The following is a 24328-nucleotide window of genomic DNA, read 5'->3' on the forward strand; positions in this document are numbered from 1 at the left end:
AGGACCTTTAAATGCCATCAAATCCAGCACATAACACTGCTGAAACATTTGACAGCTCTGTAAATGGCACGACGTTGGTGAGTGTTGTATTGTGAAGTGCTTTTCTTGTCATAACAGAAAGTGTGGTGGGATCCGATAGAGTGGAAAAGTGCAGTTCTGTATTGATTGGAGTGCTGTTGCAGATCGATCGGAGCTGGTATGAGTCGGAAAAACAAGATAAGACACGTTTTCCATTCTATTCATCACGAGCTGATAAGGTGCTGTCATGACATCTGCGGGCGGCTGTTTGTCAGGTACATCTAAGTGTTGCTGAGCTTATGATGGCACAATGCACACACAGGCGAACCAGTTTCCTAATGTTTTTAATCAAGCAATTCCATGGTTATATATGCGGTCTGAAGACAAGGAAGTAAAGAAAGAGGAGTGTTTGAAGTGACTTGGACATCCTGAGTAGCCTGGCCGAATAGTCTTTTGATATTCATCAGAGTGTAGGCGTAGAAGGAAAGGAGAGAGTATAAGGGAGCAAACAGGTGTGTGGCTGAACAATGAGAACACACTAATATGGAAAAACAGGTGAGGCAAATGGCAAGTTAAATGTGTCCTGAGATAAGATTGAGAATACAAACCCTCAAAATGTTAGTTGGTCTTCTGGATTCCTTTTTTTTCTTTTCATGTACTTAACTTTAGACCACCCTTTAAACAAAATGAATGCTATTCTTCACTTTCTCGACACACCAGCATCCGAATTATTCACGGCAATGAGTTCAGAAGCATATCTGACAATTTCCAGAAGCCAGAGCGGAGTTTTATCATCACTGTAATGCTAACAGCGCACCAGGTTTACTTCCTGGTTTGCGACGATAAAATGATAAACAATAAACATTATTTATAATTATACAGACAACATGCATTTTGAAGCTAATGCTGCTTTAAAATGTATCTGTATTGGGGCAAAACAAATTTTACTTTATAACATGAAAATAATAAATTGGCAACAGCCTTTTTGATAACATCGGCCACGTATTCAATGTAGTCACAATTCCACATTTCAAATATTGTAAATATATGCAATAAATGGCGAAACTGTTATTAAACCACTAAATGTCAATGAGACAACAAACAAAACCCAAAGTTAAAAAAGGTAGTACTTTGTCAGGGTTACACAATGAGATCTATAAATTATTTATAGAGAAAAGTATATGTAGATGCAATTGTTTCAACTTACCTGTCCCACTCATTGGATATCCAGGAGAGGGCGAAAACACCTGCGATGCAAAGTCTTCAAATGTCATGACTTCTTTGTGATTCTGAATAATAGCCTCCAGGTAGAGTGCCCGCTCCTCATAACTGTGCTCAGATTAAGGAATGATTCAAACAAACAGTATTAAGAAAACCAAAAAAACTAACTATTTTCTAATAATATCGTACTTTTGCAACATAATAAACACCAGTAGCTAAATCTTTTTTGTCCTTTCAATGCTGCCTGGGATTTACTAATCACAGATGAGTGAGTTGGGCAATGTTACTGGACTGGAGCAGTACCAACATCATCAACATAAGCACATGAAACTGTAGTCAGAACAATCAGTGTTGCTACTGAACCCCCAAATACACAAAAAAGGAAGAAATATCCCAGCACAGACATGGTGCTTAAACCTCTCCTCTTTCCTCATCCCTCTTTTCTCTCTAACACAAGCCCTGCTGCAGGCTGCATGTCTAAGACCACCATTCCCGATCCGCTGCCTGCCACTTCTCCGTGCCATCAGGGGGAAAATTGGAGCCATTTGAAATTCAGAGTGACAAGCAGTAACTGGGGCACAGGCAGGATAGATGACTGAATTTAAAATGAGAAAGCGCAAATAAATAAGCAAATAAATAATGTGGCAAAATAGCACCTGGGTGTGCAATGAAAAGATTGAGAGGGCGATTATAATATTATTATCAAAGCTATAGCAGCTGTATCATGCAGACAGGTAATGTTTAAGACTTGGCCTCAAAGTCTGCTCTCAGTTCCCTCATCTATAGAAATAGACTCATGTAAAGACACTGGGCACTGAAGCCCTCCTTGATTCATTTTGATTGCCAGGGAGAGGTGGCCTCATGTTGGAGCTGAGGCCAGTACTCAGACAGACTGCTCTAGGATAGGCTGGACTGGGCCGGGAGGCTCTCGTCTGCGTTAGATAGATAGGACAAGACAGTGACTGGGCAGGTGGCCTGCTATGGGCACATGCCGCCACAGCAGGGGCCAAGTAAGCCATGACCAATGGCTTTGAGAGAAGCGTGGAGAAGTGGGGCAGACAGGCACCTGAGCCGGACACACCAGAGGGTAGGCTGAACAAGCTGTTCACATGGACGCACAGAGACCCACTGAGGTCAACAGCACAAGACAATAACATACTAGTAGCTGGAGTTTACTCTCGGCCAATCCTGTACACAAGATTCGCCTACATAATAAATATTTTATTTACTTTTTTGCCAGTTTTCATAGAATTTCAAAATGCAACACATGACTGGATACAATCATAGTTTACTTACTGATACATGTATTAGAATCTAAAGCTGTAGTATCACTAACATACAATGTTATCATTTACAGTCACTTGAATGAAACGTGTGGGACAAAAGACCAGCATCCTAGGCTTGGCTGCTATAGCAACCTGGGTCACAGCTTTGCCACATCTAGGGTTAAAGGGATGTGAAACACAGAAAATAAGTTTATAAAGACACAATCATAGAATACATACACAATAAGTGTCAGTAAACTGATAGTAAAATGGGAAAACACATAAAAACTGAAAAAAAGTTATTAGTGCTAGATGCAGGGCTAGACGAACCTTAGCACAGCATGGGTCAACAGAGCCATATGGCTGTCCATTATCAGAGATGCAGATGACTGGAGGCCTGTTATTGAGATTCCTAAAGCAAATATTGACTCCAGCTGGAGCAGGCGCTCTCTGACTCCAATACATGCTGCTCCTCTAACACTTCCTTCCCCTGCCTTCTATCCATCTAGGACAAACTGATGAGTTAAAAGAGAAAAAGCAGAGTTATAAGAAAAAGTAACTATTTCAATGTTCAATGATGTATTAACATAAGAGTAATGTCCAGGACTGACACAAACACTACTGTTTTGTAATGTTTAAGAGGAAAGCCTGGATACTTTCAGGGACAAACAATGTGCTGCTCCAGGAGATAAGAGCTCACTAAAGCTTCAGGTGAGTCCAAAGCTGCAGTGAAACAGAAAATGTGTCCCACATCAGTGAAATTAAGACTCCCATAAAGCATAGACATGTCCACATCTCCACTGATGGTCTGAGGAGTAAGTCAACCATGACATAACTGTCATTTACAGCTGAGCTGTCCAAGCAACTGTTTCACATGAGTGAAGCGTATGTTCAAGCACTTTGGGAAATTCCAAAGAAGCCAGCGTGTTCCGAGTGGTTGAATTCCTATTAGGGAGATGGGAGCAAATCCATGTAATGTTTTTGGAGCACATAACACACCAGCAACAAATGAAAGTAAAATACCTTTAAAAGACAAGACACATTTCCTTATTACCAAGCATAGTATATACCCCTAAGACATTCCCCTACCATAAAACATTCTCATCTAAATGTAAATCAAAGAGGTTTATTGAGCAATCCATTAGGCTCATACATTTGACAGCACATGGGTCAGCAAATGGGTACATGCATATGTATCTATGAGTGTATGCATGAATGTATACATATGCATGCATGCCGACCAGATGGTGGGAGGGAGACTCATGGGGAATGGTGGGGGTCAAGCATCTTTGTGGATCAAAGCCAAGGTCAGGGCAGCTGCAGTGGCCCATGTTCAAGGTGAATGGAGGCCTCAGATGGCTCTTCATTAGCAGGCTGCTCCATCTCTGCTGGAGCCCATCGGCCAACCGCCACCAACCCTTATCATCATCCCTCTCCACAGTCCACAGGGACCTGTCCTGAAAACGCCTGTCCACTGGGATCCATTTTGGGCTGTGTCACCCCACCGGAGCATGTAGAGGCGCACACATGCTCACACATTGTGGCTTTGTGCATACATCAGCATTAGAACATGCACAGTCAATGCTGACCTTTGAACTAATGCCCTTCTGGAGGAGAGCATTTGACTTTTCACTCAGCTCTTACTCAAAAGCTCTGCAAAACACTTTACCGTTGACTACTTGTCTTCTCCAAGAGTGAAAAGCTTTAGTGCAGTATCTGTCAAGTCACTGAATCAAAATAAATTTGATGCAATATTATGACAATAGCCAAACAAGTGTGACATAATTGGCTAGATGCTTCAATGCCAACGTAAGTGATAAACTAAAACTGAGATTTCAGGCACACAATAATCAAATCTGACTGCTTAAACAGTACTTCTATATACTAATAATGTCAGAGAAGTCAGGTACAAGTGTAACATCATCCTACTCAGGCTCTGAAGACAACCTTTTGGCATATCTGTTACACCCTCCAAACAGTCACTTTCCAGAGACACATACCACAAATTGCTTGGTGAGCAAACTATAAAAAAAATAAATAAATACATGGGACTCACAATGGGAATAAAAAGTTCCGCCCTCTATGAAAACTGCCAAGGTTAATCCAGTTTGTAGAAGCACTGGTGCTAATAGGGACTCTTGTGGTGAAGAGGGACAGTTTAAAGATGAGGTGAAGGGTGCCTCTAGGTGCTTGACCCCCTCCTCTTTTAGCCTCACATCTGCCCATTAACCTGTGCCAATCAGCTTGACCTTGGTTAGAAGAGAAGCTCAGGAGTAGCTTGCAGCGCTATTGACTCCCAGCAGTCACATAATTGGGCTGTTAAGAGGAAGAGGTGGGGGACATTGGGGCGTGCATTGTTGCTGAGGTGCCAGGGTTGCTGTTCTTAAATTCTGAGGTATTCTCAGTATATCTGTAATCCTATGCAGAGGACATGGCAGGAGGGAATTTAATGTAACTTTAAAATAAAACACACTTCAAGACAATGCACTAAAAGAGTGGAAAAGTGGAAGGGAACAGAGGATGTACAGAAAAATTATTAGTGTTGGAGACAGTGGCAGGGATGGGGATGCAGTGAGACAGAGCCAAAGGAAAGGATAAAGCGAAGCAGGTGTTGATTGGAGGGAGGCCGGGCGGTGAGTGCCAGAGGTACCTGTTGTCACAGCGAGGCCTGAGGTGTAAACCTCGTCTCAGCAGAGGCCCTTGGAGGTGTGAGGTGATTATGGGAAAACGGGGAAGCAGACAGAGACATTTAGATGGAGAGACATCAGGCAAAAAGAGAGAGAGGAACAGAGAGAGTGAATGTGGCAATAAAGCTGGCTGTGGGAATAATGGCAAAACGAGAAGGAACAACAGATTGAGATGGATAAAGTAAAAGTGTAAAAGCCGCAGGCTGATTGTACAGTGTGGTGCATGTCCCACACCCATCCTCTATGTCAGCCACTCAAACTGGTGTCTCATTAAACAGCTTTGTGCCATCAAAACCACACCAGGGCAGAAAATGCCTGAATGTGTCAGAGTCACAGCAGCATTATGATGAGTAGAGGTGTTTGTGCTGGCTGTGCATATACATACAGTACACAACACCAGAAGCTCCAGAGGAATAGCTGGATGCACCAAGTTTTAACAAGTAGTCTAATTAGAAGCTGGCCCAGGAAACTGGAGCTCAGCAGCCCCAAAGGAGCTGTGTCAAACAGTAAGCCCAGGTTAATGACACCTCCAGAGGGGTGACTTTCCCACAGCAAGAGCTTCTAAGCTCCAACCTCCACACCTCTCTACCGTCCATCTGGTATTCAGACAGCAGCACAGGGAGTTATCGCTGTGACATCACTCCTAACCCATGACATCATCACTGCCCATCAGTGATTTCACTCGGCTTTGCCACAGGTGCAGACTAAAAACTGATGTCTGCAAGTTGGCATGAGCAGGTTATTTATGAGCTCATAGGAGGATGCAGTCTCCCATTTTCTCAAGCCCGACTAGTCCCCAGCAGGTCACCTCTCCTCTAGGGAGCTATAAAAATTGATTTTTGTACAACTACAAATCATAAGATGAGCACCTACAACTAAAGTCAGTGTCAGCTCTAAAACTTGATGTAAATCCTGTGTCCTGATTGTTTCTCTTATAATTTACTTTACTTCAATTATAATGTCTGATGAAAACAAAACATAGAATCAAATGCAAAATGCAAGCGCCTTTTGAGATTTATTTGAAAAGCGCTGTATATAACTTATTATTTTTAAAGTTGCATCAAAACATAACTGTCTCCCAAGCACACTGAGCTTGAGCATTCAACTTAGCTGAACCTGTTACCAATCTCTTTTTCAAAAGACGCCTGGTCTCCATGATGAGGACTGACAGAGCTGCCTTAGATGTGAAACACAATAGATGGACATGATTAATCAAACACAGGTCCATTATGGCTCGACAGTCGCGCAGGCCTCCACGGTGCATTAACAGAAAGTCATAATAAGATGAGCCACAAAAGGCTGAGCTGATGAAGATGAACAGATACACTTCTATGACAGCAGCCCCGAGTTTTCTAAAGGTGCCTTTTGTCAATGACGATGGCCAGTATGACATGAATGCCTCAGCCTCTGACTTTATTATTAGAATAGGACAAAGGTGTGCATCATACACACCAACAAATATGAAGCACAATTCTACTTTACTTCCTGTTACTTGAATTGCAGAGACAATGGACCTTCGCATTCAGCAGCCACCAACTTGAACTTTTTATTAAAAGTCAAATGAAGATGAAAAACACAAGAGCAAAGTGGACCATCTGATTACATACACATTTTGCATGTCTTCTTCCCTTCCATGTCTTCTTCCCTTGTTAAAGCAGACACAAGGGGAGGCTGTCATACTGAAAAGTAATATCAGCTCGTCTTGAAATATGTCTTTTAGTCAAGTGGGTCAGGAGATAATCTAATCTATTTGACAAATCTGGAATCAAGGTTGACACTTTAATTGACAGACATGTGGCAATTCTGTCATGCCAAACATGTAACTTTGATTTGAACCCCAAAACAACACAGTAGACGAGCACTGATGAAATATTAAAACTCAATGAATAAAGGCTTCTGCAATTTTAATGATGTTTGTGGCATGTGGCATAGAATATCTGTAATGCGTTAAAGGCAAGTATGACTGGCCACCTTTCAGCCAACACATTCGGCTGATAAAGTCCATTGCCCCCTCTATGAAAGGTTCATTAGGCCAATTAGCCTGCCTGTCCTTATGCAAAATGCCAGGCATTTAATGAGAATGATAATGATTAGCACCAGGTTACATGGGTACAGAGTTGGGGGAGTAGTGCCTTCATTTGTACTCAAACACATTCTTAGCATATTTAGGTAATGTCATTGTAATTAAAAGTGAAAAATATATAAAAATAAATGCTTCAGGGAGCCATAACAATCGTATGTGTGAGGGACGAGACAGTGAAGGACTAACCAATAGTATAGAGGATCTACTCTCCAGATGCCTTATAATGAACAAGCAGAGTGAATCTAGCCAAAATGACATACTGCATAAAATACTGACAAGAAAGAACCCCATTATTGTGGCCTCTACCGGCTACAATGTGATGGGGAGGATCAGGGATGAGGTTGTATGCCTGTATACAAGATACAAACCACAGACGAAAAAAGAAAATGGATTACTGTGTTGGCAACAGCTTTTTACTAATCCTCAGCCCTAGGCTATATTGTGCAGTCAAGCAGGCTATTACATGGCAACAATTAGGGGGGCTGAAGCCCAACACCTGGTCGTCTCCTTTTCTGGCCCTTCAGTGGCAGCTGACTGTACAGTCTTATAGCCAGGTGGCCCTCCTTCAATAACATTAGCTAGTCACTCCAGGGTTAATCAGGAGCCTACTAATATCCAATGGCTATATGCAGAGTTTCATTCATATAGCTCATGAGATGAAGAGGGTTTTGCCATAAAAACGGTTCTCTCAGACACACTAACAACCTAAATAAAGTTGTGCAACCTGTAAAATAAGAAGTTCAGGACACTCCTGGGCTAGTTCAAGCCAAGGTCCCAGCATGGCGATTGTGCATCTCGCACATTATAATGGACCTTTTTATGGGTGGACGAAAACAGATGGAGGAGCAGGAAGTGCTATACATCCACTCAGACAGGACTGCCAGCATCAGAGGGTGCAAAAAAGGGGGGTATCGCATCGTCAGATACAAAAACAAGTGGGTGTAGCTAGAGCGGCCCATGCTATATCTGTATAAAGCCCCATTCCAAAGCCCTCTGGCTTGAAGATCTGAGGGTAAATAACTCTCATTAGAATAACAAAAGCTATAGATTTGTACCCAAATCAGCTTGAGTCTCATCAATAGTAATTAGAGGTTATACATAACTAATGAAGATGTGTTGCCTACAATAAACAAAGGTACTGAGTGCAGGGTGTTTCTAAATTTAGTGTGGGGATAAGTGGACGTCTGTATTGCAAGGCTTCTCATCAGACTGAACAATCAGAGTAAACAAGCTAAATCAGTAACCCATTCATTAATGCTTTAATAACTTTCAATAGACTATTAGCATTTAGTGTGTTATCAACTTTCGAAACAGAAGACATGTATGTCCTAGTACCTCCCTTTTATCCTGACCCACTATTATACTGATTAGTATTATCATATCAAAGGCTAATTCAGGAATAAGGGACCTTAATTTAAGTCATACCCTTGTTTTTTGTCTGTCAGTCCATGCAGAAAATGTGATTCAGTGGTGAAATGCAAATGCTGAGGTACAAGGACACCCTTTAAAAAGACAACAATGGTGTAAGGACACCGCAGAAGCAGACACAGCCTTTGAACCACTAGAGAGGCAATATTCAGCAACTTATACATAATCAACTCATTCCTAGTGAGCGAATCATATTTAAAAGTAAGTCCTGCCTTCAAATCCTAACAGCGTTTAGAGACAAAAGCAGCTAATAATGTCATAACATGTCTGTATAGGTCGCTGGAGACTCAGCGTTCTTCACTGGAGTCTCCTGGACTGTGGTGTGGCCCTGAGTGACATTTCACTGACATTTCCCAGTAGCATTCAGTGTGAAAGCGTGTTAAGTCGGCGTCAGAAATATCTATGGATATGCTTGAATGTGAGACGGGCGTTAAGGGATGCAGGTTCTTTCAGGGGACGGTCTGAGCTCTGGGGCTAGTGATGAGGAGTCTGGGGCCTGAGAGATTGAATGGTAATCACTGGAGCACAGATAATGGATGATTGAAGGCCCTTTCTAGCCGCTGTTGGATTTCAATATCAGAGAGGCCCTAGAATTGGAATTCTTATCAGGGGCGGTGTGTCAAACAAAAGAGAGCCGAGCGTGAAATATGGGGTCCAACTCAGGCACACGCCATGGCGATTAGCAAAGGATAAAAAAAGGCCGCACAGACAAAAAGAGGACAGCTTTAGCTGGACATAAGAGCTGTCCACTCTGCCTTGTACCAAGAGACACAGAGAGATAGGATGCTGTGAGTATAGGAGAGGAAAAGAGTTACTGAGAATCAGGGATGATATAAACAGTTTTCAAGTGATTTGAATAGGGACATTAGAAACACAACAATTAGACCTTTAGCAATATTCTTTAAAAAAATCTATTTAAAAATGTACCATTAAAAAGACAACAACAAATAATTATCACCCATGTTTAGATACTTAATACTCCAATTTGTTAGGATGCTTATGAAACCCCTCTCCAAAAACCCTTCTTAGACAAAAGAGGGGAAAACAAAACATTACTAATCAATGAGAACGCATCCATGGAGGAGGGGTGGTGGTGTGGGGGCAAGAACATGGAGTAACCACAGAGGAGTAACAGCTTCTGACTCTGTGTTGCAGTAGCTGGCAATGGGGCGGAGGAAGAAAGTTCATTAATTAAACAGGGCTAGAGGGAACAGATGGAATGGCTAGCTTGATGCTAATCACTAAAGCAGGACAGACAGGTTTTTACACCCCTGCTAATAGAAGCAAAACCATAGCAATCATGAAGTCTTTCCAATGGACAAAGGTGTTTCCACCTAGTCTGTTGTGAGCAGGACACAATTACTTGTGAGGAACCAATCAGTGCAGCCGCTTGAGGTTGGAAATCTAACAAATATATAAAAAAAAAAAATAGAAATAAATCATACAAGAGGTAATTTGCACATATTGCAACCTTCAATCAATTATCCTAATCACCACACAAACTCATCCATTGCAAATAGAAGAATTGTAGGTACTTTGCAACACACAAATACACAAACGTAAGATATAATTATACAACAGACGGAGAGAAAGAGGAGGGGTGCATATGTGGGGGATTGAGTTAAAAATCCAGTTTAGATTCTGAAATCATTAGATGTTTGCAGATTGCAAAAAACATACAGAGATGAAATTGGCATTATTTTGTATTTCATTTAGTCATGAAGCCAAGAATAATTATCTTACAACAAGCAATTTGCTATAGCAGTGTATAAACACCCAAACAGGCTGACCAGCACAACAGTTTGACACCAGCAGTGTGTATATGGTTGTGAGGCGGGGCCAGGGCCCCTGCTGTTGGCCGTCTGGTTCCACGCCTGCTCTACCTGTGTTTAAAAAGGGGCGGAAGGGGAGGCCCCATGCTCAGACCAGAGAGTACAGACTGGGCTAGCCTCAGCCCCAAGGGCTTTGAGGGTGTTGGTGCCATACAGCCAGAGCCTTTTGTTGCAGGAAGGGCGGCAAGAGGAGGAGGACCCTAGTGTGTGTATTGAGGGGGGCTTAAAGAAAAAAATGAGTAATGCTATGAGTCATTCTACATTAGCAGCAGGGGAGGGAGAAAGGGATGGGGATGAAGGGAGGAGGGAATACTTTTGCATGTTGTATGAAGCTAGACGCCATATGCCATGCGAGCAGAACTGCCTTCTGAGTCAAGGCTCTTGGTCTGACAAGCCTGTGCTTGCCCATTCCACACCCCCAAAACTACCCCTGCCTCCCAAACTAACACCCTCCTCCCACTGGGTCTTCACTGGTTCCAGCCAAAGGGTTAGGGCAATTGCTTTGGTTGTACATGAACTGTGTGCAGTGAACCTTGTGTGTGCATATTAAGGGGGGTACTCAGTGATCTGAACACATCGGACATTGTGGTGAGTCCCGGCAGGAACAGCTGGTCAGCTGGAGAGTGGGGTGGGAGAGTAGGGATAAGGAGGGGGGCAGAAGAGAGGCAGTGCGCTACACTGATAATGGGATTAGGTTAAAACATTCAGAGGGGTTCCTTTCCCTGTCAGTCTCCAAATACTGTGTATACTCTTAACTCTTCCACCAAATCCACAGCAGCCTCTGAACTAGTCACCCTTGTCAGCTCCAAGAAAAATACAAACCAATACCTGCTGAAGCACTGTCAATTATAAAGACAAATGCAAAAGGAGGCAGCACAACCAACTACATATTCCTCCCCCTTCCAGCTGACACAAAACAATTTTACATAAGCAGGAAGTCAGGTACTTGTGCCCCTGTTAGCTAAAACTATGAGAGCGAAGCATTAAATGACAACCCAAGCATCTCGCTGTGCCCAGTCAAGCACCGTGGTCCTCAGTGATACAGACTGCTGAGTATTATCCATTAGACTGCTGACAGTCATGGCACAACAGCTGGCAAATTAGACCTATCAACGATGCTAAATAATTCATGTGAGACAACACTAACATGGCAGATCCTATTCATGACATCCAATCATGCATACAAACACTTTAAACTCTGCGAGGTGTGGAATCTTACAGTCACTGTCCAGTTTGGCAGGACAAAAATATTGTGAAAGAAAGTGTTAAATGTTATTAAATGTTAATAATAATATTATTGAACAATACGAATTTGTTTATGTTAGGGGTGCTATAATGGGAAGACAAATCCATTGTATTTTCTGATAAAACTGCATCTTGTCAAGAGAGTTTGGAAAGTGCAAACAATCTCACGTGAGCTTGGAACACCGCAGACTACAGTGGGGTTTCTGGGTTTCGCTCAAAACCCACCTCCTGCTTCCTTCATCTGCACACAGACATAAACACACAGTCACACAGTTCCTAAAAGCCTGGCTTGCATGACTGGTGATGGGCAGAAACAGATTATGGTTATTGATTGATGCCTGTAGAAAAGAGAGTGTGTGTGTGTGTGTGTGTGTGTGTGTGTGTGCGTGCATGCGTGCGCGTGTGTAAGCTTGAGTGTGAGTCAAACTACAAGTACGGGACTAAGGATGTGAAAAACATTGATTTAGACCAGTAGGGAAACAATGCCTCTAAATCAGGGTCAGTTTCACATCACCTCACCTATTAGAAACCTACTACCTCCAACATACATTTGACATTTGTACAATACTGGTCAATATACACAAGTTCCTTTTAAGCTTGATAGAGACATTTTATTTAGCATGTGACAATCTTTGAAAACAAGTAAATGAGCGCAATGATAAACAACTTCTAAGTTGATACTTTGCTTGTGAACAAATACACAATAATGGCTGAATAAATGCCTAAATTGCAGTTGACTGTACCTTTTGTGGCTTCTAGTGTTCAAGACGCAAAGTGCTGGGCATAAAATTCTCTTATTGCACACAAAGCCAGACCCAGCTGCAATTTCCCTCAGACACCATAAATAAATTATGTTACATTAAAAAACGTCTGAAAAGAAGCCTGAAATATGATGCTGTTCAGAGTTAAAAAAGTAAAACATATAATAAAAATAACTGGTCCCTGTTTTAGATAATGTGGGGGTCAAAGGGTAATTTGAGAGGAAGATACAAAAAAAGTGGTTTCTGTATTTGACTGAATCTCTGCTGATTGCTGTTTGGCCATTTTCAATATCAAATCCTATTAGTCTAAAAGATTTGGTGAGTGATGCAGTGGACTGCTGGAGTCCTCTTGAGCTTTGTGACAGAGAGAGAGAGGAGGGAACAGGTCCATACTGGCCTTTTATCTGTACACACAGGGGTCATAATATCTTCTCTTTGAAGAATATTCAACTAATTACCTTGGAGAGTGTTCCACAAGCAAGAACAGACTGTGGATTATTGAAGCTTATACAGATGAACTAAAGGGTAAGGATTTTTATGTTATCCAGCATACTTACAAAATGACTGTCATTCTTCGCCCTCAATATTTAAGAGCATTCAGAAAATATAAATGTTTGAAGAATTTAAATAGCAGTATTAATTACCAGGAAATGTTCAAATTGATGATTTAACTTGGATTCTTTGTCAAGTCAAAAACTCTGAGTACTCGGTGGATATTGAATTCTGCACTGAGCTGAGTATCAAAGTAAATTGGGATTTCAAAATAGTAGCTGTGGTGTTGTGTACGCAGTGAGTAAGAGGAATTGTCCTTAATGTATAATTTTAACATATTCCATTTAACAGCTCCAGTAGACAGTCCTAAAATACTTAACGCCTGCAGTGTGTTTTGTTGTGCACATTATTCAACTCCTAGTTTGGAGTGCATAAGCGTTGGCAACATATCAGTGCCAGAGCTCCAGAGGCGTGCTTATTCTGTTGCTCATAAGGATGTGTCTGTGAGGACAGCCTCACTGCTGAGGAATGCCAGGTGAAGCTTCAGTGGCCCTGTGCATCCATAGCACCCATAGTGTCCCCCTCTCACAGCCCGAGGCTCAAAGGCAGCCTGTCCCCCCTGTAGCACACTGGGGCTAATTCACTTGGCGTGGGTAAACAGACATCTGTCACTCAGGATGCCCTGGGGGACACACAGACAAGGCCTGGAAAGTGAGTGGGGAGGGCATTGGATGTGATGCATTTTATAACACAAAAAGCAAGGCGCACGCTTCTACACCAGCTAAATATAACATTTGCTGATTAGATTCTAAAATGACCCATTATAAAATTTCATACAGACTGCACCTTTGCATCAGACTAGTGTACACATTACACTTTTTGACAAATGAAGTCTCCTTGGGGGAGGTTTCTATAGCAACCGCCAGAGGGGCAGCGTGGTTCTGGCGAGGCAGTGCTGTACACTGTTGTCCAAAAGGAGTTGGGCGTTAGGGAGATCAGGTTTCTCCCTCCAGGGGCATCCTGACTCGACCCCCCCATCTAACCACCCCAACTCTCTGCTGCTGGCATTCACATGCTAATTAATCTCCATTGGTGATTACACTCCCTTTAAACCAACTGACAACTACAGCTGGAGTCAGACTCTTAACGGCACACGATTGGACAGAGGGGTGGAGCCCTGACAGCTTCCTGTGTAGGGAAGGTTTGTATGAACTTTTGATGATATCGCATAGTAGGGATTGTCACCGATATTATCTATTCATATTTGTGTTAACATACTAAATTTAAATAACATACACAACCATACTGACTTTCAAATACTGACTCACAAAAATAGTGAGCATTCATAAACATATCTATGCCAGCAATGATTTAACAAAATCAGCAAAATTACAATAAACAGATCATATAAACTACATAGACAATGGCATGAATAGGTCTATGTGTCAGAAAACAAGACAGTAAAAACAGAAAAAAAGTTGGTATGGAAAGGATACAAGCTCTGGTAGAGCGTGAGCCGAGACTTGACAGCTCTACTGGCATTGATGCACGTTGCGCGCACCAAGCTTGGCAGGAGGGTCCCAGTAATGATGGCACCATCGAACAAGGGGCCAAAGAACGGAACCTGCAAAACAATTTGTTTATAAGTGAATAAATGCAACAGTATATTGGCATTTTAAAAATGACAAAACAAATGACTGAAGAACATTATGTAATATGCAAATATCTAGTTATGACTTGGTCAAATAAAATATTTAAATAAATGGATCACAAAATTAGGGAGGTGACTGCATGCTGCTGATGCCTGAATAGTCATCACTTGGTGTATGCAAAAAAATAAAATAACTGGGAGCCAATACAGCTGTGTGGACATATCTTTTATGACAACATCCCAATGTGCACTAGCTCGTTAGCTTATTTCACAGCTGTAAAGTGCCTTTACTGGACTACCTTTTAACTCCCCTTCATTAGTCTGTAGTGGTTAAAAACAATCCATACATGTGTCAGACTTTGTAGAAATTGTAGTAAATTTAACATTAAAAATGCCATCTGCCGGCAAGGGTACAAAAGACAGAAGACCAATTACTTGTAATTGTCTCTACACCATCATAAACAGAAAATGGATCATACAACAACCAGCACCCTTGAATATATCAAGATGGGCTTGATTAAAACCTTTTTGTTGTTGCTACTCTCAGTGTTAACCGTTTGTCCATCTGTTTAGGGCAAGGGTTCAAGCTAAAATTTGATTTTTCCCAACTTTGCATGACAACCACATATATCTGATGCCAATCAACGTTAGGTGAAAGAAATTAAGATGACAATCAATACAAAGCAATGTCCTCATATTGAGCAACTGAACAAATACAAAAGGACAATATGCAACTTGGAGACAGAGTTTAAGTGTGGGCACATGCATATTGGAAAGGGGCCCTTAATCATTGAAGCTCCGTGATCGTTGACCTGGAAGTTAATGCAAATGTTGAAGTTATTCAGTAATACACTGTTATGCATTTTATTATACTGAGCATTTTTGGGTGGGTACTGAATAATAATTACAAAAATATGAGAAAAACTAAGTCTAATACCATACAGTATTATATGTATAAAAGTATATTAAATGTTAGGAATTATGTTGCACCATATTCACAAGTGATGTATGAGCTATTCACCATTATTTCTAACCAAAGAAGCAAACAAAAAGCATCTCAGTGAAAGACCAAGATGAAAGTAGCTCTAAAAAGCATAGACACCATCCAAGAGAGCACATTCCCACAGTGTACGTACAGTCTATACTTATAGCTTCTTTACCTGTGGCTTCTTTATTATCTGGATGAAATACACACGGTTCTTCATTGGATAGATGATTATCAGCACATCTCCAAAGTCGGTAGGGATGATGCCGCGGCGGTAGTCCCTGGAGTGCTCCGACCACACTATGTGCACCTCATCATTTCCCAGGTGACGCAGCTGCCAAACAAACAAAATCAGCCTAATCAAGGGTCTGGCAAAACAGGTAATTTTCATCTCTATGGTGATAATAATAAGAATGCAAATTTATGGCAATAAGGATAAGGCAAAGGGTTTAAACAATCCCAGAGAGAATACATAAACAAGCACAGTATACTGTAAATAGTCTTTAAGTAGACTTTTAATCGCGTACACATTTTTTGGCATTTATTTTACATAATTTTTTTTATTTCAATGTTGAATTTATGCCACTATATTTTGACAATGACACTGCAGGTGCAAAAACAACCTGACTGAAACCCAGTGTTAGGTAAACAGTAATTTAAATAAGGGGTTTGGCACAATTGACCTCTTTTTATAGCCTTTTTATTACACATTCAAATTGCAGACACAAATGCACAAAATTGGTCATTTAAAACAATAATTCAAATCCAATTAACTCCTCCATCAAAGTTTAAATTGCTTCCCACTACCACTCTATTCAGAAACCCAAATGAGACTGGTCAAAACAAGATACACTTTAATAGCAGGAAATTGTAAAAAACAAAACAAAAACGTAAGCAGCTTTTATTTTCTAAAGGAATATAATACATGGACAGAGCTACTTTGTATAGTCAAACAGAACATACTCCTGAACAACTATTTGGCTGATGAATAAAGCTTAACCTTTTCTAAGATATCCTTTACAATGACAAGCGGGTTTCCATTCAGGAGAAAACATCTGCCAGTGTACTGGGTCTTAATGAGCCATTAGAAAACATGCCCTTGTCACCAAAAATGTAATTAGCACATTCTATTAAAACCCTTAATTATGCTAGGACAGTAATCTTAAACAAACCCCTGCATGTTGATGACTGGTGTACAACAGTACAGGTTGTCTGTCCAAGGATTAGCCGTGCCAACAGTATCCGGGTCAGTCACTGGGGCAATTTGATAGAAAATGTTAAATACGCATTAGCTGAAAACAATGACCTACAGGGCATTCATTTGGGCTAAAATCTCAGTATTTGGAGGTGTTGAAATATATGCTTAATAAGGATGCTGATGCTTCAGTCAGTGTTTTGGACCAGTTCATCACACGCTTTGATAATTACATACAATGCCTAGCCTGTTCTTTCAGGTTCTATAGGATGCATTGTTACAACTTGGGATGCTATTAACAATAAAAACAGTAGTTTAGCTCTGAGTTTTTTTGCATTTAAAAGACTTCTCTGCCGCCTCTTTTGAACTAGACTGTGCACAAACAATAGGTTGGTTATTAGCAAGATATGCTTGAGTGTGTATACCAGGAGAGTCAGCTGCTACTTGTAGCATAAAATACTGGATGCCCAAAATTGAATTGAGGAATTTATGCTTGCTCTTTTCCCATTGAGTTTTACCCCTTCACACTCTGCAAGTAGCCAGTCTGCCGACTGCTGTGGTGAAAGTGCCAAGTAAGTCTACAAAGATGGTAACCCAATTCTCGAAAGTTCAAGATAGTATTTCGTGCCATTTATCTAATCTGTGTTGACAGCAAACTCTGCATCTAACTGGGTCTGGGACAAACTTAATCTAAAATGTTAACAGCATAAGGATGATGCTAGAAAAGTTAAAATAGTGGTTAAATGGGAACAAGGTGGGCTTAAAAAGACAGGAGGGGGACAAATCTGAGGTGCATGGCCTGATGAATTTTCCTTCCCAGCAGGATATTGTATGAGAAGATTGGCAGCATTGGCAGGGGCCTTGCAGTTCATTTCTTTGTGCTAACTGCTACTGGTGCTCCACAGTTCAGAATCCCACGGCAGAACCCAATCGATCGTTCCTGTGGCGGCAGCAGGAATTGGATAAAAAGATCCTGCCGGCATCCGGCCGGCGCCTGCCCTAGCAGGGAAAGCTAATGGCTGAATCCAGGCTCTGGTCACAGCACTGAGGGAGGGGGGCAGGAGCTTGCAGAATCATAGTCATTACCACAGCAGCACATGCCCTCTCCTCACTCATGCGCCTGCAACTGTCTATTCCACTGGCCGGCCTGGCCAGGGTCACTAATCAATGCCTGCACTCCAGAGTCACACCTCCTGACCACAGTTTAACACAGAACTGAAGCCTACAGCAACACAGGACTTTGAACTATGCAGCCATTTCACTGCATACAAAAAGAACTCTATCTTGCATTGGTCTTGAATTGAATGCTTTACTATTTGATGGAGTTTTAGGCATTTTTCCTCTTAAACCCACAGCCCCCAAGTCACATCCATTTATGGTAACAAACTTTTCCCTGTTGAAAATGTATAATATATAACGTAAAGCCTTAACACTAATGTACAGTAGGGTAACACAAATTTGGGAAATTGCAATTAGATTTTTTTTTAAACTAATATTGTGATTGCGTTTAGATTTGTTTAAACAGTCAGATTCTGTTCTGTGCACATTGTAAACAAACAACTCCAGGAGCATTAACATTTGATAGATTAAAATATAGTACTATGTCCCAACCAATATCTTGATTGTTCAAAATTATCAGCTGATATTGGGGAACTTGGGGAAATATTGGTTATCAATCAAAATCTAGCTGACGCATATTAATTACCACGTGCATGCATGCATTAGGCTTACCACTCCTATTACGTTGTTCATTTAGGCTAGTCAACTGTAGAGTGTTATGCAAAAATAACTTTAAACTTTCAACTTAAATAAATAACTTAAATCTAAACAATCTCAATTGAAGATTTAAAATATATTATTACATCACTAAATATACTGGCACTCGGCATCTCCAACACTCCTTATATTGGTATCAGCCCCCAAAAATCCATATGGATCAGGCCCTAATATGAATTGCAAAACTAATACAAGAATCCCATGCATTTCACACACTTTTGTAAAGAGCTATACTTCAAGTACAAGATCTTTGGATAAGACATTCAGTTACTAAATAATCACAGCCTTTGTCATTTGATAATTGTGAGCAACTGTAATAACTGTCGAATTAAATCATTTTGATTGATACACTAGGGCTGCCAATATATTGCAGACAAAAGAAAAGTTAGAGGGAAGGCATAAACATCCCTTCAGTGTAATACAGCTGTACTATTTCTAAAAGTTATTTTTTTAAGATTATCCACCTAAACACAAAAATAATCTACAAGGTTTTGGTCAGGCAAAAAAAGTTGATTTTTAGAAATTTTGTTAATTGTTGTGATGTAAAAGTTAAAATAGTACTGAATAGAAAATGTACCTTCTTGGTGAGGCAATCATCGGAATCTGATGGCATTCGTGTTGAGACATGAAAGATGGCTTCCATGGTGGAGGTAGCATAGTAAGGAGCTGTTAGACCTGTGCTGCCATTCCTCTGAAGCCCACCCATAAAGCCACAGTGTGTGGCTAGGTCCACCTTTGATAGGAAACATTATATACAAGAAACAATTAATTTCAGTCTGACAATAGTACAAAATGATCTTCACATTAAGGCAAGTTATACCTCCCATCCAAGGCCTGAAACAAAATCTTCATAGTCCTGACTGCCAGCGCAGTTAGACAAGATTGAGCACTTATCCTCTTGACCTTCACCGATGTAAAACACAGCGATCTTGTGCGTCTCACGACTGCATTTGATAAATTTAAACAATAGTATTAAATATGCGCATGATTTGATTAATAAACTCGGTTTTCTTATTGGACTTTACAAAGCTTTTAGTGAAAAAAAATTACCATTGCCTTGAATCCAAGTTCTTCAATTCCCGCAACAGTTTGGAGTTTTTCTTTAGCAAATGGAAACTTTTCCTTAAAAAAAAAACAATGGAAAATTATTTAAATTATCCCAAAGATCCCTAGATAATCAAAGACAAAAGGGTTCAGGTGCAACCAGCAACCTCCTTTTTTACTTGCTTGACTATCACCATTAAGAGGTGTAAGCTTTTAATTTACGGGCAAGCATGGCAAAGAGTGGCTCTGCTAGACCTCAGTAAAAACAGCTGGGCACTTCTACCCTGTGGAGAGAAGATTAAGAATCTCTCCAGTGGGCTTTCAACTCTACTCTTTTTGCCATGAAAAAACAAATGTAACAGCAGTACTGCAGTTTGTTTTTCTGACTTTCTAATATAATAAAGAGACAGTTATATTAAATAAAACTAGCTAAACATATTTTTTTCTGAGTTTTCTCTTTAAAACAATTAATTTAGCAAAAGAAAAAAACAAAAACTTTAAAGTATTTTTTTTTTCCGGTTATCATTCATAACATAGATACCAACTATGCAAAAAAACTATAGAAAAGTGATTATATTAAACAAAAGTATCCACTGAATTTTGAGGTAGTTTGTTATTTTGTATAATTAGTTTTTCTGCACAAACTCCTTTGAAAAAAATCTTTATTAGATTAATTATAATATCAAAGCTGTATAGAATACCTGCGATCCCATGAGTTCATGCCAAGGTCATTGAGAAGCAGCCGGCAGAAGTAGAAAGGAGCTTTGGGCTCCTGGTGGGAGGGTTCTCTCTGGAAGGCGGCCCTATAGCTTACGTCTGCATCCCACTTTCTCACCTGGTCCTCTTCCTGCTGAGTTTGCTTAAGAATGGCCTCTAGAATGGCTCCCTCTTGTTCCAGATTCATGCCACAGGGTGAAGGAGCAGGCTGATTGAGCTTAAGCTGCGGGTGGGGCAGGCACTCTGGGCTGGTGTACCCTAAATCCTCCAAAAGCTTATCAAGGATGTCTAGCTCCTGGTCGTCACTACAGTTCGAAAATGAATGCTGTTTTTTATAACTTCCTCTTGATGTGGAATGAGACAAACTTTGACTGAGTCTAGTAGTGGGTGAAAGGGGGATATTTATAGTGCCTATATCAACAGAATCTTCATAGTTAGTGCAGTAAAGGACTGAACCATCCCAGGAGTATTTGCCTGAGATATCCCGAACAATTACCCGTACATGGGAGGAGGAAGTTGGGGGCTGGCCAATGGTGTGCTCGTCCGCAGGGACTTGTAGATAGGACACCAGAGTGCTGTCATTAAAGACAAACAACTGCAGGTTTGGGCTTTTGAAGACCTCAGAGGAGAGCTCCGATGACTCCACGAACGGGTTGTCATGATTTTCACTGACAAGGCTGTGCAGAAGTGCTGGGCCACCACTGAGAGGGTGGTGGCCAAGATGGTTGACCAGGTGTGTCATGACCATGCGAGCGGTAAGAGGAATCACCTCCATGTTTCGCCGACGTTTTTCTGTCCCAAACAGCAGAAATAAAGACAATGAAGCAAGAGGAGAACAGGGTAATAATAAACAAAACATAAATTAGGGTAAATGGTGTGTCATTAATTTTTATTTGCGACACTGCAGGTGAACATGAAAAAAGTATGAGAAGATATCAGTTTTTTCCTGTAGATTGACAAATATAAAAAAATAAATTAGAATCCTCATAGATAAACTGCGCAAATATGCTTTAAATTTTTTTCTAAAACTGGTCCGAGGTTCACTCAGTGTCTCGTCTTAAAAAGTTTACTCAATGTTATTGTTAAGTGTAGAAATATGTATTTTTGAGATTTGCCCTATGAGTAGTATGGGCCTTGGGTAACATTAGGCAAATGAGCATCATCTAATCATGACAGAAATATAACTTTACATATGTTCATTGTAGAAAAACTCAAGAGCCTTTTCAAAGACTGGCTGAGTGCTAATGAGAACCACCGTCTTTACAGGGGGGTTATGAATAGGATTTAGTGAATTGCATTTATGTAAATGTACAGGTTTTTTGTCGTAAGTGAACATCGTGCCATGCTTTATTCTGCAGAGATGTGGAAAAACAAGATGCGCTCCTGCATTGTGACAGTGCTATCAATACCATTATCCCCATCAAAGTGGAAAAAGCTCTTCAGAAAGCAGGCCAAGCTGCATTAGAGATGCACTGGCCTTTTGATGTGACTTGATCAATATGAGGTAGGGGCATGAATATAACCAAGTCGGCACTCTTTGGTTTGCCCTTTTGATAGTGTTTTGTTATTTCATTTAAGACTGCAGATGTGTACCAAAATGCAGATATGTGGTAAAATGTCTCAGCTAAAAGCAATACTTAAAATCTTTTGAGTACAACTACATGGTGCATGCTTGCACCACTGAAACAATGTGAGAAATGTATTTTAGAAGTTGACTACATAGAGAAAAATATACTCTTTTCCCTAATGGAATCACAAGGTCGCAAAGAGAAGGAAAAAAAAAAAAAAATCACATTTTATCTAAACCCCATAATGGGTCTTCTCTCAAGGGATGAGCACTAATGTGAATGTGAATCCTTCTCCCTCTGATGCTTGATTTCCTTTTCATACATTTAATAAGACATTAACATTTAATGGAAAGGCTCCAAATGGACTTCCATTTCGTTTGTAGAATATTTCAGTAGGTCCAGGGAACATATATAAAAAATACAGTATGCTAGTAAGTCACATAAAACCTGACTACTTTTATTCAATATAAGCACAAAGGTATATTTTTCACCACTGGAGACATATACACTAGAGGCAGGGACTATTCCCATAGTACAAACACAGAATTTTCACATGCTCTTACCTTCTGCAACAGTCAGTAGATTTCCAAAATCTGTGGTGGTTGCCTGGGAGGGTGCGGGCTCACAGCTCTTAACTTGACCCAACATGAGGTCATAGTCAGTCGACAGGTCTGACAAACTCAGGAGGTAGTGGCTCTGTTGGGTGTACAGATTGGAACCGAACACACAACTGTGCAGTACCTAATAAAAGAACATGGTGATATTGTTGACTGACTTGATCAGTAACTTTTGATACTTAATCATAAATCCAATGTCTACTGCATTTTATTGTAACATTCATCTCACAGTGACTGACAGAACATCTTTGCCTCACAGCAAAAAGGTCCCAAGTTTGGTTCCTAAATCGTGTGAAGTCCTTGTTTGCATGTTGTCAGTATCTGTGTGTGTCCCTAGTCAGCCTTAAAAAAACATGTATAGGTAGCCAATTCTCCAGATTGGTGCTGACTAAGATTCTAAGTCAAGATCTATAATTCAAGATTGGGTGCGGTATTGCAGTATATGTTTATAGAGCAATAGAGAGAGGAGTGGACCTACCAACCCATTGCTCCTGAAATGTGTAAGTGTATTGATCAACACAACAGATGGTGAAGCAACCGTTGGCAGGGCTAGATAAGACGCACTGGGGTAGTTGATTAAAGGTTTACACTGATTTAATTAAGAAATCATCCATGTCCTCAGCCATAAACATCTATAGAGATGCACCAATAAGCCGAGTCTGAAACACCTGCATACCGAACTCATTAGACACAAGTTTGAAGGGGCAAAATAAATGTACCACATATGTAAATGAAGGGGCCTCTTATTCAGGGAGGAGCAATGTGGGTAGAGCCATGCACTTGCTAATCCTATTCAAAAGAACCATGCGCTTACACTTGGCTGAGAGATGCTCAGAGAGGCAGGCATGCCCTGCCATCTGAAACTGTATTGTGTGGGGAAATGTAGACAGTATGGATAATTCTACCAAGCGGACCTCAGAGCACATGGGGTGGGGGTTGGAGGAGGGGGGGGGGGGGGGGGCTAGAGGTTTGATGCTAAAAAGACCTGAACCAAACAGCTGCTACACGAAAGCCCAAAGAGCTTCCTCTGTGGAGAGGTGGAGAGGCAGAGGGGAGGAGGGGGCACGGCTGTGCTTGACAACTAAGTGACTGCACTGCACTCCACATAGCAACAGTTCCTGCAAGGTAACAAATAGCAAAAGCAACACAGTGGACAGAACAATATATCAATATATAAGTAAACATATGTGAAAACAAAAATCAACCAATTTTAAAATAGATGTACGGTGCACTAATTTAGCTTACCCACCCCCCTCAGCTCTCCACACACAAGTAATGCAGCTGGCCACTGAGGGAGGCAGAGAGAGCAGATGGACAAGCTTGAACTAAACTTGTATGAACTCACGATGAGGAACATAATGTTTACAGCCAGCTATATGTGCAGACACAATAATTCATTTGACTTATAATAGACAATAAAATGAAAGAATGTCTTAATCCACATTTTATGCTAGTTGATTGCATTTCCTGTAAATCCTGGTGGGCCAAAATCTTTGGTGTTCTGATAACTAATCATGGCTAATTCTCTTTGCTTTTGTAACAGCTGCAGTCACTCTCATATTAAAACATATTCCATTCAGATCTGTAGGACAAGCATTTATAGCCAGAGCTTATCAACCGGACAATAGGTCCCGTTTGAATAATTGGACCATTTCTTATCAGGGGTGACATCCTTACAAAGATCTGCTGTTGACCGCATTTGTCCAGAGAGGAGGGATTGGATAATACCTCATTCATTTGTGT

General features: G+C 40.8%; 1 protein-coding gene across 2 annotated transcripts in view; it reads right to left on the reverse strand.

The window, feature by feature from the left end:
• ralgapa2 (Ral GTPase activating protein catalytic subunit alpha 2) overlaps window positions 1-24328 on the reverse strand; it is a 57990-nt gene that overhangs the window by 5589 nt on the left and 28073 nt on the right. For both annotated transcript variants that reach the window (XM_033988296.2, XM_055231272.1), the window contains exons 32-39: window positions 22532-22709; window positions 20385-21192; window positions 19690-19761; window positions 19460-19583; window positions 19217-19372; window positions 15844-16002; window positions 14529-14656; window positions 1226-1347 (exon numbers count right to left, since the gene is read on the reverse strand). In XM_033988296.2, coding sequence (XP_033844187.1) covers window positions 1226-1347; window positions 14529-14656; window positions 15844-16002; window positions 19217-19372; window positions 19460-19583; window positions 19690-19761; window positions 20385-21192; window positions 22532-22709 — 1747 coding nt within the window. The remainder of the gene's footprint in view (window positions 1-1225; window positions 1348-14528; window positions 14657-15843; window positions 16003-19216; window positions 19373-19459; window positions 19584-19689; window positions 19762-20384; window positions 21193-22531; window positions 22710-24328) is intronic.

Source organism: Periophthalmus magnuspinnatus, chromosome 22 (genome assembly GCF_009829125.3).
Source record: "Periophthalmus magnuspinnatus isolate fPerMag1 chromosome 22, fPerMag1.2.pri, whole genome shotgun sequence".
Lineage (NCBI taxonomy): Eukaryota > Metazoa > Chordata > Actinopteri > Gobiiformes > Gobiidae > Periophthalmus > Periophthalmus magnuspinnatus.